At 31.9% G+C, this 16,628-nt stretch overlaps 2 protein-coding genes across 2 annotated transcripts; one reads left to right on the forward strand and one right to left on the reverse strand.

The window, feature by feature from the left end:
- Positions 1–265: 265 nt before the first annotated feature.
- On the reverse strand, positions 266–9,358 carry LOC143047408 (uncharacterized). Its single transcript, XM_076220437.1, has 5 exons — positions 9,141–9,358; positions 7,117–7,183; positions 6,569–6,691; positions 5,338–5,437; positions 266–2,265 (listed from the first exon to the last, which is right to left on the reverse strand). The coding sequence occupies exons 1-5, from the start codon at positions 9,310–9,312 to the stop codon at positions 1,780–1,782; spliced, it is 948 nt and encodes a 315-aa protein (XP_076076552.1). The 5' UTR covers positions 9,313–9,358; the 3' UTR covers positions 266–1,779.
- Positions 9,359–9,407: 49 nt separating this feature from the next.
- Positions 9,408–15,809, forward strand: LOC143047409 (uncharacterized). Its single transcript, XM_076220439.1, has 4 exons — positions 9,408–9,924; positions 10,334–10,461; positions 11,501–11,573; positions 12,380–15,809. The coding sequence occupies exons 1-4, from the start codon at positions 9,553–9,555 to the stop codon at positions 12,536–12,538; spliced, it is 732 nt and encodes a 243-aa protein (XP_076076554.1). The 5' UTR covers positions 9,408–9,552; the 3' UTR covers positions 12,539–15,809.
- Positions 15,810–16,628: the final 819 nt, after the last annotated feature.

The raw sequence follows: 16,628 nt of genomic DNA on the forward strand, positions 1-16,628 counted from the left end.
TAAAGATTGTTGTGAGGTATACCGTATGGGTTTTGTTCATTGTTGAAGGCAGTACTAAAACTTATAGTTGCTTACTTCTAATTTGGTCTCTGGTAAAAAGTTATCTCATTGGCAATCATACCAAATCTTATTTTTATTGTATACAAAGTAACAGTCTGCAGAAAGACATATCACCCTAATAGATTAAAATATTCTGTCTCACCCTGATGCTGTTTGGTTGGCTGAACTTGTACATGTGTTTTCATGAATTGGGTGCACTAAGAAATTGCTGTATTACATTTTATTTTTGGTACTTAAGTACAGTATCATATTTCAAAATATACTATTAAAAGAACAAATAAAAACCATACAAATTGCTCTTCAACAAACTTGTTAATTACATATTATTAATTATAAAAAATAACAACTAAAAAAAATATATAACAATAGTTACAAGACATTCATTATATATATTCGGAAAGCCTCAATTAATAGCTATATATTTTGTCAAACATTGCTCTTGTTAATTTTTTTAACCCTAGTTGACCATGCCAATCAGTGTAGAAAATTTTACAATGTTTCCCACCAATAAACCCAAAACTTTTCATTCACGAATGTTCATTTTCTTTTATTGAATTCCCTGCAAAAAAAATATTGTATACAATGGGCAATATTGCAAGTTTATTTACAAAAATAATAAAACACTCTGAACATGATGAACACATCTATTTATGAACCAAGATTTCACTTGCATTATTTAAAACTCCATTTCAAAGCATTAAATCAGCTGCATTATATGTCTTCCCAGCCAGATAACTAATTGAACTTGTATTGTATTATAAGTAGTGCATGTCAGAATGGGAGCAATTAAGGGATCTTATTTAAATTAGATTACTCAAAAACCTGTGGAAAACCAGAAATTTTATCATCATTGTATGTATTGTACTCCCAATACACTTTTTCAAATGTAATAAAACATTTTTCTGTGTGACAACCAATTCGCCTTTTCAGAATCTAAAGGACTGTGGGTAATCTCATTGTTTGTACACCAAAATGAAAATAACGTTACGTCATTGGATCGATTTCCATTGTTTAGAACGTTTTGAACAATCACAACAGTTTGGTGTACTCTTTTGAAAATATTACCCAGAATACATTAGTTTCTGAAACGGCAAATCATATCACAGGATGCAGAAGATAAAATTTACAATGCTACATATCAAATTTCATTAATAAGAATGTTACATCACCCCAGCATTTCTTGAACATTGTAAACTAAAATACCATAGAACAAGAATGTGTCCATAGTACACGGATGCCCCGCTCCCACTATCATTTTCTATGTTCAGTGGACCATGAAATTGGGGTCAAAACTTTAATTTGGAATTAAAATTAGAAAGATCATATCATAGGGAACATGTGTACTAAGTTTCAAGTTGATGTAACTTTAACTTCATCAAAAACTACCTTGACCAAAAACTTTAACCTGAACTTTGCACTATCATTTTCTATGTTCAGTGGACCATGAAATTGGGGTCAAAACTATAATTTGGCATTAAAATTAGAAAGATCATATCATGGGGAACATGTGTATTAAGTTTCAAGTTGATTGGACTTCAGCTTCATCAAAAACTACCTCGACCAAAAACTTTAACCGGACGGACGAACGGAGGCACAGACGGACGGACGGACGAACAGAGGCACAGACCAGAAAACATAATGCCCCTCTACTATCGTAGGTGGGGCATAAAAATATAACATCACATTCTAGCACTTAAAACTATAGTCACTGTATCAGAATTAATATTTGCTTCTTTTATTTTTGTAAGTTGAATTATCTGCCCTTTGATCAGAATGTTTTTTCCTTTTAAGTGTCTCCATGTATGACTGACTTGTTCTGTAACTAGATTGAAGACCATCATCAGTCTCCTGACGAACATCATCACTTCTAGAATAAACACTACTATTCCCTTCATCAAATTTCCTAAAAGCTGGTCTCTTCTGAGCATCCTTTGATGAAACCATACCTGCATTGTATGACTGAACAATTTTTTCGGAAGTCACGCCATTATTGAACATTTCCCTGGACATTGTTTCTGGTCTTCTAACTGCTTCTGGTTGCTGTGGTGGTATAAATGCGTGAAAACTGCCTTCTTTCCTGTGATTTTCGGCAGGAATTATATTGTGGCTTTCATCAGGGACACTTTCTGGTTGGTCATCATACTCCTCAAGGAATGTCTCTATATGTTTCAGCCTACCGTCCACAGTTACCAGGACATGCTTTATCTGTAATAAAAAAAAAAATTGCTGCTGGTGTAATTCCTTTGCATCAGCGATCACAATCTAACTTCTGATATCCATAAAAATATTGAATGAGGCCAAAATAATCATACACCCTTCAAATAAAAACACAGAAAACTAAACGAAAAAGTAAAGTAAACATACTTTAACTCAGGACTTAATAATAATCTGACAATTATTTAAATTGAAATTGTCAAAATAAATAATTTTACTGCTGATTCATTAATATTCGTTGGATACCAACTTCCGTGGATTTTGTGGGTACAGTAGAATCTCAAATATAAATGTTCAACAGATTTCAAATTTTCTTAAGGAATGCATGAAGACTTTGCCAAAACCACAAAATCATATATAGATATCTACAAATATGTAAATTTTCTTCTTACCATGAAAAATTGGTACCCACAAAAATAAATGAATCCACAGTATTTATAGAAAACAAATTTAATAATGTTTCACTAGAGGCAGACATATTAAACAGATTGATTGTTCGATGGCAATTATCATAAAAACTTCAGAATCACTATAATACACAAACTTAATTCCAGACTTTATAATCTGACAATTATTAAAATTGAAATTGTCTAAACAAGAATGTGTCCCAAGTACACGGATGCCCCATCCGCACTATCATTTTCTATGTTCAGTGGAGCCTGAAAATGGGATAAAATCTCAAATTTGGCATTAAAATTAGGAAGATCATATCATAGGGAACATGTTTACTAAGTTTCAAGTTGATTGGACTTAAACTTCATCAAAAACTACTTCGACCAAAAACTTTAACCTGGACCAAAAACTTTAACCTGAAGCAGGACGAACAGACGGACAGACGAACGGACGAACAGACGGACAGACGAACGGACGGACAAACGTACAGACGAACAAACGGACGGACGCACAGACCAGAAATCATAATGCCCATAAATGGGGCATCAAAATAGAAAACAAATTTACAAGTTAAAACCAAACATATTAAACAGATTGATTGTTTGATGGCAAATATCATAAAGACGTCACACATGAAATAGAACCTAAGAAATCCTACAAGATCCCATTTTCAAAAAGGAAAATCAAGTGTTAGGTTCTGCATTAAGATTTCACTTGAAGTTTATTATTCTCAACACAATTATATTCTATAAAAGCTCTTCCATTGAAAATTGGGCCATTCCAGTTAATTTCTGACAGGTGGGGATGGATGGGGAGATTTTTTTTCATACCTATCAGAAACAAGAGGCTGTCACAACGACAGCAAACCGGATTTATTAACATTTATTTGTGTCCTGGCAATATCACAAGAACCATTACTGATGAATGGTGAAAGTGAAAATCGTCAATATCAAATTTGACCTCCATTTTGTCATCAGTATCAACATATTAAAATTTGAAAAGCTTAGATTGAATGGTTCATGAGTAAATGCAACAACGTGAATGGAAACACCATTTTACGATCTTTCAAGAACCATAACTCCTGAACGGTAAAAGTCAAAATCGTCATTATTGAACTTGACCTCTATTTTGTCATCAGTAACAACATATTAAAATTTCAAAAGCTTTGGTTGAATGGTTCATGAGAAAATGCACGGACACGACGGGAAACACCATTTTTCAATCTTTCAAGAACCATAACTCCTGAACGGTAAAAGTCAAAATCGTCATTATTGAACTTGACCTCCATTTTGTCATCAGTAACAGCATATTAAAATTTCGGAAGCTTTGGTAGAACAGTTCATGCATAAATGCACGGACACGACTGGAAACTCCATTTTTCAATCTTTCAAGAACCATAACTCCTGAACGGTAAAAGTCAAATTCGTCATTATTGAACTTGACCTCCATTCTGTCATTAGTAACAACATATTAAAATTTGGGAAGCTTTGGTAGAACAGTTCATGCGTAAATGCACGGACAACTCCATTTTTCAATCTTTCAAGAACCATAACTCATGAACGGTAAAAGTCAAAATCGCCATTATTGAACTTGACCTTCGTATAGTTGTCAGTAATAACATATTAAAATTTTAAAAGCTTTGGTTGAACGGTTCATGAGTTAATGCACGGACAACATTTGATTGCCGCCCGCCCGCCCGACCGCCCGCCGTACATCCCCAAATCAATAACCGACATTTTTGTCACAAAAATCCGGTTAAAAACCATCATGAAAAACTACCTATCAGATCTATAAATTAAGACCTATCAGATGTAGAGTTTCTGTTCATATTGGGTGGATGGGCTTTCATGGGAAAAAATGACCTATCAGAATTTTTTACTGCAAGGATTGTACCCATCAGAGTTTAAAATACAATACCAGATAATGCATGATACGAAACTGTCTACATTCCAAAGCACCCCTAAGATCTGAAATAGGTATTTTTTGTAACCCCTAAGATGTAATTATTTTTTATTATTTACTGCTGCAAGACCCTCAGAAATTTTTGCGTATAAGTGTACGTGTCAGATGAAAAAACCCAAAATTTAACCACTAAGATGTATAAATTTTACACCCCTCAGAAAGGACCATCCATCCCCTTTAGCAGATATTAACTGGAATGGCCAAATGTATGTAAGAGGGAAAGAAGGGACTTTCAAAACATCCCTACAATCAAGAACCTTTTTTAGATAATTCTGCATAGAATTGGTTGTAGACACATATCAACACAAGAATGGGTCCCAAGTACACGGATGCCCCATCCTCACTATCATTTCTATGTTCAGTGGACCGTGAACATGGGATAAAATCTCTAATTTGGCATTAAAATTAGAAAGATCATAACATAGGGAATATGTTTACAAAGTTTCAACTTCATCAAAAACTACCTCGACCAAAAACTTTAACCTGAAGCGGGATAGACAAACGGACAAACGCAGGAACAGACGAACAGATGGACAGACGAACGGTTGGATGGACACAGAGACCAGAAAACATAATGCCCATAAATGGAGCATAATAAATGGGGAATAAAAAGACCCATGACCCCCATTCAATAATTAAACTTCCCTTCTTACCCTCCCACATACAGTTTAATGGAAAAGTGCTTATCTATTTTGGATTAAGATTTACCTTATTTAATTTGGTATGCATTTCTTTTAATTCTCCAAAAGATAATGTGTCATCTAAGGTCAAAGCCTGACAGCTCTGTGAACATGAACCAACTTGGTAACTACAAAACAAATTCATATGTGTATACATTAAACATGTCTGCTGCTGAAATGTAATGTTCTATTGTTTAAATTTTGCAAAACCTAAATGGGTTTTTGTGCTGAATTTTGAGAATTAACCATTTGAACCAGACACTCCAAGAACCCTAAATGGCTCCTTTAGAAAAAAGCGCTGACTTCATACATAAAAAATCCTTTTATAATCATATCAAGTTTTAAAATTTTAATTACCTCCCTTTCAAAATGTCTGACCAAAAGTATACCTTCTTGTAGATTAAGTACTACCTTAATGAATTTCTGTTGAAAAAATGGAAATTTATATCATTCCTTTTAACCCAGATCACACCTCTCTTACCACTTATATTCCACATCCTTACTAGTTTTACTCCCTTTATCCCCCATCCCAAATTTATTTATACACCCCTCTTTTCACTGTAAAAAATTCATAGATAAAATTCTGAATAAACACTATCAAATGAAGTGAATGTTAGTCCTGCATGTTTTTTTAACTTGAGTTCATTAAGGATGTTCGCTGCTCAGTTTCTAAATAAATAACTTTTCATAAAACTAGTATGTACTGATAGGGAATAAATTGAGGAATTAAAAAAGCAAAAAAAATATAGGGGTCTGTGTGCTTGTTTTCGAGATATAAGCCATTGGAATTTTGGCGGGAAAATGTTCTCTCTTGATTTTTCATAGCTTTATCATTGACCAGTTAAAGTTCTCAAATACTATTAAAAAATAAATAAAATTTTATAAGACTTTTACAAATGACTTATAATTATACATGTAAAAGATTTATAAAAAGAAAAATGGGGGTTCATGAGGAAACTTTTTTAAGGCATTCAAATCAAGGACGTATATTAGTTAGTTATACGTCCTTGATTCAAATGGATAAAACTAGAGGATTCCGAAAATCTGACAAAAATTCCAAAACATGACACGCAGACATCATTAATATGTTTTGGAGTTTGGTATGACATCTATTTTTACTGAACTAGTAGTTTTGTTTAGGATTTTCTTGCTGTTTAGAAGACCCATTTGTGGTCTTCAACTGTTTTCTGCTTTTTGGTCAAGTTGTAGTCTCTTTGACATATTCCCTATTTTCATTCTCAATTTTATTTTATTGTCACCTGGTTAATTTATCTATAAATAGAGAGAAGAGTCCACGTAAATGATCCAGCTGAGTTGGCGTTGTACGATACATTCGACCGATCTCTTCATTGCATACTTCACACTTCAGCACATTAAAGGCACTAAAAATAGACATGATGGACAACAAAAGTGACATGTAAATTCAATTGGCAAAACTTAGCATCTTAACAATCAACTGAACCTTGAGTGCAAAATATTTCTAAATTTCAAATAAATTGATTATTTGAATCATTCTGTCAGTTTTAACTCTGCAACAGAAAAAAAGAATCTAGGTGTATGACAGCTAGTATTTCTTTTTAAACATAATTTTATCCTTAAAACAACATCTAACTTTTTGAGACATTTTTATTAATTGAAACAGATGCTAATTATCAACATAATACTTATGAAAACATATTTTATTATTGATGTCATACGGTATGTTAAATGTTACCCTGTGATTTAAATATCTAAATTATCATTTTATCACACTTTAACTTTGTATTAAGAAGTTATTTTCCTCTGAAATCAGAAAATTATGCTGTACCTGCCAAAATCTGTGCCATTCTTTGATGTATCCAGGACTTCTGTTATTAAAACTTTTTCAGATGCATCTATGATAATAAAAGAAAACTTTTCTCATACAACAAATCCAAATACAATAATAATTGTTCATGTGTGCAAAACTAAGTACAAGAAGAAAATAATAGACAATATCATATGTCTTGAAACTCACAATTACTGAATGCCAGCTTTAAGTAATTAATCTACTGATTTCAAAATACCTCTACCCTCTACTGTTATAATTTAGTAGCTGCACTCCAGAATATATTTCATATTGTAACACCATATTAAGTACAGGAGACACAATATTTGGCCCTGATTATCAAGTCCCTTGTTTTAATTTTGTGAAAAGACATCAGATTTAATAGTTGAAATTTGAAAAAAACAGGCTGAAAAGACAGCCTGTTTTTCCAAATTTCAACTATTAAATCTTTAGGTCTCACTAATTAGCAACAAGAAGAATTTTAGCAACAAGAAGCGTCAAGAAGCGACAGGAAGAATTATTTTAGAGACAAGAAGCGACAAGAAACTATTAAGCGACAAGAAACTAATAAGCGACAAGAAAACATATTTTTTTTAATCAAAATTACTTATTCCAAATAAATATTAAAAGAATATGCAAAAGAAAACAATTTCAGCAACAAGAAAGTTAACATTCATTTGATAGAAAAAAATTGAAACATTTATTTACATGATATTTTATCATTATTATGTATGTCATGTGTAACTGCCAGCATTTCGTTTACCCTGTTGTATTATGAGATTACTTTTCTTTGTGTTTTAGACCACTAATATATTTATCTTATAATTTGATTTGTTAAACATGTTAAAACTCTATTTGTACAATATATATTAAGCTTGCAAAATGAATTATTTGTACATCATTGTCCTGAAAATACAGACACAAATTGTGAAATACATAGAACTGAAATCAAACCAGAGGAAAACATAATTAAAATGTGAATATTTTTCATCATTTTATTTAGTGTATTGCCTCATTTAACGATATTTATCATGTTTATGCATATTGATTGAAGATTAAAGGAAATTAATGACAATCTTGAGTTTTCAACAGGTGTTCTCTATTTACAATGATTGTATATTGAATATTCTGGCCCATGTACAAAGTTGAAGGTGTTAATTGGATGCTATTGTAGCAATAAAACAAGGGACACACGCCTCCTTAATCTCATTTGATGTTCTACATTGTGTATTACCTTAGGGTGAATCCACAGCTAACATTGGTCCTATCATAAAAAATGAATTGAACAGTTGGAAAGGAAATAATATTTCATGTTTTGTTTCAATAAATCCTTCAAAGGAAAGTGAAAAATCTTTGTTTATATTTTCATTCTATAGCGTGTGCATTTCCTTTGCTCTTACAAATATTTAATTTCTTCATCTATCAATATAATAATAAAAAAATTCAATTTATTTCTGCCCATATATTAAAAGAGACTAAATGCATATTTTTTTATATTTAATAAAAAAAAAATATGTTTTCTTGTCGCTTATTAGCTTCTTGTTGCTTAAATTATTCTTCTTGACACTTCTTGTCGCTTTTTGTCACTTCTTGACGCTTCATGTCGCTAATTAGTGAGACCCCTTTTTTCGAACAAATTCGACTACAATGTTTTTGTTTTATAGTCACTATATTGTTTGTGATTGTTGACGTTTTTACCTTTTACTTTTTGCTGAAAGATACAATGTATATTTGCATCTTATGCTTAAGACAAATGAAACAATAAGATTAATTAGTGGCTGATCAAGGGGGTTGGAACGCCCCCTTTTTTCCTGCAATCAATGCATTTGAAATAGGAACATTTATTGACCCCCTCCCTTTGTTTTATATAAAATGGCTAGACCTGCCACTGTTAATCATGTCTTCGAGAGAGGATACCACATAAAATTACATAAAGTTGGAATATGATTGACTGTGTATGGTCTGTATCGTTAAAGGTAATCAAGATCCCAAGATCAACAATCTTTTTGGAAATGTTTACATACTTTTCAAACTGACAGTCCTCAATACATCATCAGCAAAAGCCCAAGCGGTTGTATCCCCAACAATTGAACTACATTGTGAACATTGCAATACTAAAATCTGATTTGGATTTTCTTCTGTTGGGCTTTCGTCTGTACTAGGAGCATTATCTAGGCTGTTTACACCATTGGACATTGCGATTATCAACCTTTCCCGCCAATTTTCTCAAGTTTAATATTTAGCACGTTAGAAGAAGTTAACCTAAAAACTGAAAAGCGTTTCCGAGTTGTCGCTTGGTTGGTGTTTTGTTTTCCGAGACTAGAAGTTATCTTTAGAAATGTTATTTTAAAGAATAATCTAGTATATCATAAAATTAATAAAAGAATAAAATAGCATCCTATTTTCAGAGGTAAACCGTGTGATAAATTTTTTACAATGAGTACCATTATTTTCAAATTTCTCTCCCCGTACCACAACATCCCCATTCAAATGATTATTATGTTGTATTTTTCTAAAATATTTCGAACGGTCTGTCGGTACTCATTACCATCTGCAGTGTCCAAAAATTTAAGAGACATTGTATGTCAAAGATCATCACTTTCATATTGTTGTTTCAAGAAACTTCAAGCAATTTCAGCTGAAAAGAAATCTCAAGACACTAGTTTTTCAAACTCAGGAACACTGTGTTGTCCAACAGTGAACAGACATTTCAGCACTACTGGTTGCCTGCAAAAAAAGAGAAAAAAGATTGAGCAAACTGACAATTCAGACTCAGAGACAGAAGACAACGAAGATTTAGATGAGGAGGTTTGTTATATTTTATAGATATGGAGATTGTTTTAAAGTCTGTTTACTGAATACTGTGAGTAAAGAAACAGGATTCTTAGAAAACCTCATTGCAAACCTGTGTAAAGCTTTATATTTCAGAAGGTCAAGGATCTGTATCACTATATACAAGTAAAACTGGATGCTTCATACCTTGTGTGCAGATACCATGGATACCGTTTGTTATATATTCCAAATAATTATGACATATCTTACAAGGCTATCAAAAAAATTTTGGGACGCCTTTCTATGAGAAAGGTATTCTAGTTATAATTTATATTGGAATTAATTAATATACATGTATATGTATTACCGGTGTTAAAAAAAAAACAAACTTAAAAAATTAAATGAAAGGCTGAAATACTTTCTTATGTGATAACTTTTTTTTCAGTCAGATGAAGAATTTGAGTTATATCAAGAGGATGATGTTGCAACAACTGAATTTGTAGAGAAAGAAGTTGTAGTGGCGGCCATGAGGATTGATGCTTTGTTAGCCAAATCTTTAGGAGAAAGTAGAACGTAAATATTTGACATACAGTAGCTTTCTTTATAAGAATTGAGAAGAGAATCTGGGAATTGGTCAAGAGACATCAAACTTGACCAAAGAGTAGAACAAGGCCAAGACCACAAATGGGTCTTCAACATGAACACAGCTAGAAAACCTTTCACTTGTAGACAGGTTTAGCTGGCCCTTAAACAAATTACAATATACAAAATGTATATACTAGTTCAGCCAAATGGACGCCACACAAAACCATAAAACATACACAAGTGAACCAAAATATAAAAAAAACAAAAGACTATTAAAGGCTAGAGGTTCCTAATACATTATTGTATTCTATCTACTACAGTTCACTAGGATTTATGACTGAAAAATGTAAGGATAAAAGGGTGCATAATTAAAATATTCAACATGGGAGGTAACTCTATTAGCCTCAGACATGCATGGTATCATGAGTGTGGTAATGCTCTTTATCGTCAGGTGTCAAACGGTCATTTTCAGCTACCGCTAGCGTCAAATTGGTTTAAATTTTACCATGATTCGTCAAAATATCCTTATCTTGATTCTTCAGAGGCCTCAAATAATTATTGTTATGGTCATTTTTGGAAAAAAATTAATGTGATTCGTCAAAATCAGTCGATTTTTTTTATCGTCTAAAAGAAAGCGTACATGTTATTGTCATGCACCAAAAGTTACTGTTAACATCATTTGGCAATAATTTTTACCGTTATTTGTCATGAAGGTATCCCCATTACCACCCTCTATCGTCAATTATATATATCCCTTAAATAGTTTTGTTATTGAGAATATTGACTTTAATTTATTTTTTTCGCCTTTGTTAGTTTTCCATTTGTTGTATCTATTCCACATGTTCCAATAAGCCTGTTACAGTACTGCCAATTTTAACATTTAGCAAATGTGTGAGATTTGTTCAAAATTGTAAAAATCAAAGAGAGGAAACAATAGGATTTTCAGTCCTGGTATCTTTGATGATCTTATTTTCATGGATTAAGCAGTAAAATGATATCTTGAATTTATAATTTGTTGTATTTATAGGAAAATGGATGAGGAGTTTTACAATAATAAATTAAGAGTAAATGGAGCAGTTTTCAAAAATAAGAGTACAAAGGTAGGTTAATTGACTTATTCAATATTGTTAGAACTGGTGTTGCAGATGAATGAGGATCTAAGATCAAAACTTGCATGTCTGTCTAAAGTTTCTATGTATTCATGATTGTTTTGTTCGTCTTACCAAAAGTTTCTTTATTTGTATGAACATAAGAAGATCTGGTCTGATTGCCAATGACACAACTTTTCATCAGACACCAAATGATGTAAAAGTAAGCAACTATAGAACAGTATACAGCCTTCAACAATGATCATTCAAACCCCCTAATCCTATGGTATAAATCAACAAACAACAACTACTGAACTACAGGCTCCTGACTTTGGATAGGTACATACAGAATCATTGTTTAGTTTGTTTTCTTTGTGGTTTTACAACCTGTTTCTATACATTTAACTCCAGGTTGAGGAATCTGTATTTCTGTATGAATTCTAGATGAGAAGAAGAGAAAATTCCATCATTCTGGTACATATACTAGGCGTAAATGTTTGTAAAATTTGATCAGCTGTCTCCAGCCTTTTCAACAAATGATGCACTTCAGAGGGATCAGTCTTTTGTAATTTTTCGTGCAATGACATTAACCATAAAATACTGGTTGAATTTTACTATGCAATAGAAATGACATTTGATTAAAAAAAAAATGAATCTAAGGGAGCTAACCCCAAAATAAGTATTTTCCTTGATATTTACTATTTTCTTTCATAGGAATTCACAACAATCTTGTAAACAATTAAATGAGAATCTAGGATTTTTTTCTAATATCTGTATCTGTTATATTGTTTTTTTATTTTCTCATTTTACTTTTTCAGGTAGACACAGGTGATTATATAGACAGAATAGTTGGACATAAATTGGGACATAAAACAGTGCAGCGTGTCCGTGTGTTAAAAATAAAAGCAAAGAAAACAAAGAAAGGGAACACCAAAGTTATTTGTAGAGTATGGACCAGTCCATTTACAATTAAATAACAATACTTTTTACATTGAAATCTAGGACTTATACCTTGAATATTGGTCCTAGTTAAAAAAAAAAGAGCTTCAAAAACATTGAATTTTATAGAAAGAAACTTGGCTATGCCATCTCTGTCAAAATGTCATGTCAGTGTTTTTATGCCCCATTTAGGGGCATTATGTTTTCTGGTCTGTGCGTCCGTTCGTCCGTCTGTTCGTTCGTCCGTCTGTTCGTTCGTCCGTTCGTCCGTTCGTCCGTCTGTCCCGCTTCAGGTTAAAGTTTTTGGTCGAGGTAGTTTTTGATGAAGTTGAAGTCCAATCAACTTGAAACTTAGTACACATGTTCCTTATGATATGATCTTTCTAATTTAAATGCCAAATTAGAGTTTTGACCCCAATTTTACGGTTCACTGATAGAAAATGATAGTGCAAATTTCAGGTTAAAGTTTTTGGTCAAGGTAGTTTTTGATGAAGTTGAAGTCCAATCAACTTGAAACTTAGTATACATGTGCCCTATGATATGATCTTTCTAATTTAAATGCCAAATTAGAGTTTTGACCCCAATTTTACGGTTCACTGAACATAGAAAATGATAGTGCAAATTTCAGGTTAAAGTTTTTGGTCAAGGTAGTTTTTGATGAAGTTGAAGTCCAATCAACTTGAAACTTAGTATACATGTGCCCTATGATATGATCTTTCTAATTTAAATGCCAAATTAGAGTTTTGACCCCAATTTTACGGTTCACTGAACATAGAAAATGATAGTGCAAATTTCAGGTTAAAGTTTTTGGTCAAGGTAGTTTTTGATAAAGTAGAAGTCCAATCAACTTGAAACTTAGTATACATGTTTCCTTTGATAAGATCATTCTAATTTTAATGCCAAATTAGAGAATTTATTCCAATTTCACAGTCCTTTAAACATAGAAAATGATAGTGTGAGTGGGGCATCCGTGTACTGTGGACACATTCTTGTTTAAATGAGAATTAATGTGAAATTTGTATTAACAATCCCTCAAAGATTTGATACTAACTTTAATGACTACATATATTTAGTCAGGAGTGATGGCCCAAGGATGGACAGTCTCCTTATGGCTAAAATTGTGTGCTTTCAGTACTTTTTCTGATTTTTGACTTTCAGATGCCCTTTATTGAAAATTTTGATATGCCAATTTTACTATTAAAGTAGTTTGCTATAGACAGTTTTCTTGTTCATGCAGGTTTCAGTGTAGAGCAGTGTCAATTAAGAGTTTTTTGCTAATTTGACTGAAATATTTTCCTTTAAACGAAGGAACAAATTTCTTGGTAAGACCTGTAAGTGAACTTTTGCAATCAGGATGCACATTTTTTACCTCAATTTCGTGGTTCACCAAAGATGGACATTGGATAGTGCAGGCAGGATATAGTGTTCTATGGACACCAATTCGGTTTGTTCAGAATTGTTTCAAAGAAATCGTAAAATGATAAAAATGATGTCAACAGGGCATTTAATTACACATTTGTTTGAAGATTATCAGAAGTTGACATTGTAAATCATAGATTTTATGGCATTATTTGTATTTATCGTTTCCTAATATCATTTATAATTAAATGCCAGTCTTTATAAAAATCAGGCAATCTAGAAGAATTTCAGAACATGAACGAAAAAAACAGCGACCTAACCATCCTATTTGAAAAAAACACCCATCTTATGTTAGATATTGTAGTTATTTTTTTCCTGTTTTTTCTGGTAATTCTAGAAATATCTAGCTAATCTTTTGGTTAGAATGATAGGAAATTATAGAGTTATCTCCCCTTATTTTTTTTTTATTTCTAGTGCATTTTAACCAATTTATATCTTAAAATTTCAAAACATGAAAAAGAAACAAATGTTATATTCAAGCTGAGACTACTATAACACAGAGATTGGTCACTATCTATTTATCGGATAATGTGAGTTTCCTTATAGTTAGCTACGTTATTTAAACATGTTATAGCAGTCTCAGATTCAAGCACCATTAAATATTACTAACCAAATTAAAGTCAACTTGAGTGGGTTTTGGTTTGTCACGTTTTCACCACATCCTGATTCTTAGGCAGATTGGCACTTAAATAAAATCTCAAATTCTTGTTGATTGTAGAACAATCATGATAATAAAAACAAAACAAACTTCTTATATTTTCAGTACTAGTATATCAGTTGCTGTCCTTCAATTTGACATTTTGGAAATGCTGTGGATTCATTATTTTTTGTTAGATACCAATTTTTGTTGATTTTATAGGTACTTAAGTATTCCAACACATTACAAATTTCCATAGGCTTGTATGCAGACTTTTATAAAACCATAAAATTAAATATCCACGAAAGAATATGTTCTCCTCAATCCACATATTCTGGTACCCATGGAAACTAAATGAATCCACAGTATGAACAAAAAGAAATCAGTTCACTGATAATCTTTACATCTAAGATGGCTGTTTTTATGCCCCACCAACGATAGTAGAGGGGCATTATGTTTTCTGTCTGTGCTTCCATCCGTGTGTCCGTTCGCTTCAGGTTAAAGTTTTTGGTCAAGGTAGTTTTTGATGAAGTTGAAGTCCAATCAACTTGAAACTTAGTACACATGTTCCCCATGATATGATCTTTCTAATTTAATGCCAAATTATTGTTTTGACCCCAATTTCATGGTCCACTGAACATAGAAAATGATAGTGCGAAGTTCAGCTTAAAGTTTTTGGTCAAGGTAGTTTATGATGAAGTTAAAGTTACATCAACTTGAAACTTAGTACACATGTTCCCTATGATATGATCTTTCCAATTTTAATTCCAAATAATAGTTTTGACCCCAATTTCATGGTCCACTGAACATAGAAAATGATAGTGCAAAATTCAGGTTAAAGTTTTTTGGTCAAGGTAGTTTTTGATGAAGTTAAAGTTACATCAACTTGAAACTTAGTACACATGTTCCCTATGATATGATCTTTCTAATTTTAATTCCAAATTAAAGTTTTGACCCCAATTTCACAGTCCACTGAACATAGACAATGATTGAGCAAGTGGGGCATCCGTGTACTATGGACACTTTCTTGTTTATCTTTATTTTTTAGTCATTTTGTTCCATTTATATTATATATCAATTGTTAATGGTTATGAGGAATGTTGGAATAATAAAATAATAGTTGTGTAAAGAAGCAGAAATTTTCAGATATATGTACACATGTGATTGTAAATGATAAAAACAAAATAATGTACTGTCTTTGTTGAATATGCCTATATACCAATGTATTCAAATAAATATAATTAATATCCTAATTATAGTTAATTGTTTTTGGCATTTAGAAAGTTTTCGGTTGATGCCTTGTTTTTTGCAGAAACTATAATAGATAGAGAAAAACAAAAACATCAAGAATGTTCTGCAAAATATGGTCTACAAATAAGTTAACAATTCAATTTATGGAATGACTGTATAAAAGTGTATGAGAATGACCTGATTTTCTTGGATCATGATAAGTTAATGTGATACTTGTAGTAAAACTTATAAGAGAGCTTTCAACAATTTGATGGAAAAATATTCTGGTTAAGCAGATTACAAAAAAAAAATAATTCTGAAAGCAGATTTTTCTAATCCTTCTGCTATTTTCACATTTCCTGACCAGCGAGAGAAAAATATTTCTCCTCACTAGTGATTTTATTTTATCTGCAAATGATTTGTCAAAATTTAATTTTGAAGTCAAATGTTCTTAGTGTCTTCTGAAAATTTCTATTGTGACATCATGAAAAAAGGCTACCATGCCTGATGATGTCACATATAAAGAACACAAATTTCTGCAAATCTTTGAAAAGGAAGGATACAATTCATTAGAGAAACAGATTTCAACACTATAACCCATGTATTACAATATTTCTCCACTCTCAACAGTTAAATTTTGAATATTTAAATAGCTTGGCAAGTCTTGCGCTTTTTAACAATGTCAAAATTTAACGGTCTCAAGTGGAGAAATATCGTAACACTTATTGCAGTTGTGAATTCTATATTTCCCGAATACCTCAAAGTGTTAAATTAATTGTTTGATAGCATTGAAAAACAAATTAACCATTTTTTATGTAAGATTTGTTTCAATGGAAAATTCA

The sequence above is a fragment of the Mytilus galloprovincialis genome, chromosome 10 (assembly GCF_965363235.1).
Source record: "Mytilus galloprovincialis chromosome 10, xbMytGall1.hap1.1, whole genome shotgun sequence".
NCBI lineage: Eukaryota > Metazoa > Mollusca > Bivalvia > Mytilida > Mytilidae > Mytilus > Mytilus galloprovincialis.

Excerpts from the sequence above, each read along its gene's own strand:
- LOC143047408 (XM_076220437.1), bottom strand. The coding sequence starts at position 9,312 with ATGTCCAATGGTGTAAACAGCCTAGATAATGCTCCTAGTACAGACGAA. Across the intron at positions 7,184-9,140 it reads GAGGACTGTCAGTTTGAAAA|ATGCATCTGAAAAAGTTTTA; the intron begins GTATGTAAACAT and ends TTATTATCATAG. Across the intron at positions 2,266-5,337 it reads TGCATACCAAATTAAATAAG|ATAAAGCATGTCCTGGTAAC; the intron begins GTAAATCTTAAT and ends TTTTTATTACAG.
- LOC143047409 (XM_076220439.1), top strand. The coding sequence starts at position 9,553 with ATGAGTACCATTATTTTCAAATTTCTCTCCCCGTACCACAACATCCCC. Across the intron at positions 9,925-10,333 it reads ACGAAGATTTAGATGAGGAG|TCAGATGAAGAATTTGAGTT; the intron begins GTTTGTTATATT and ends CTTTTTTTTCAG. Across the intron at positions 10,462-11,500 it reads TCTTTAGGAGAAAGTAGAAC|GAAAATGGATGAGGAGTTTT; the intron begins GTAAATATTTGA and ends TTGTATTTATAG.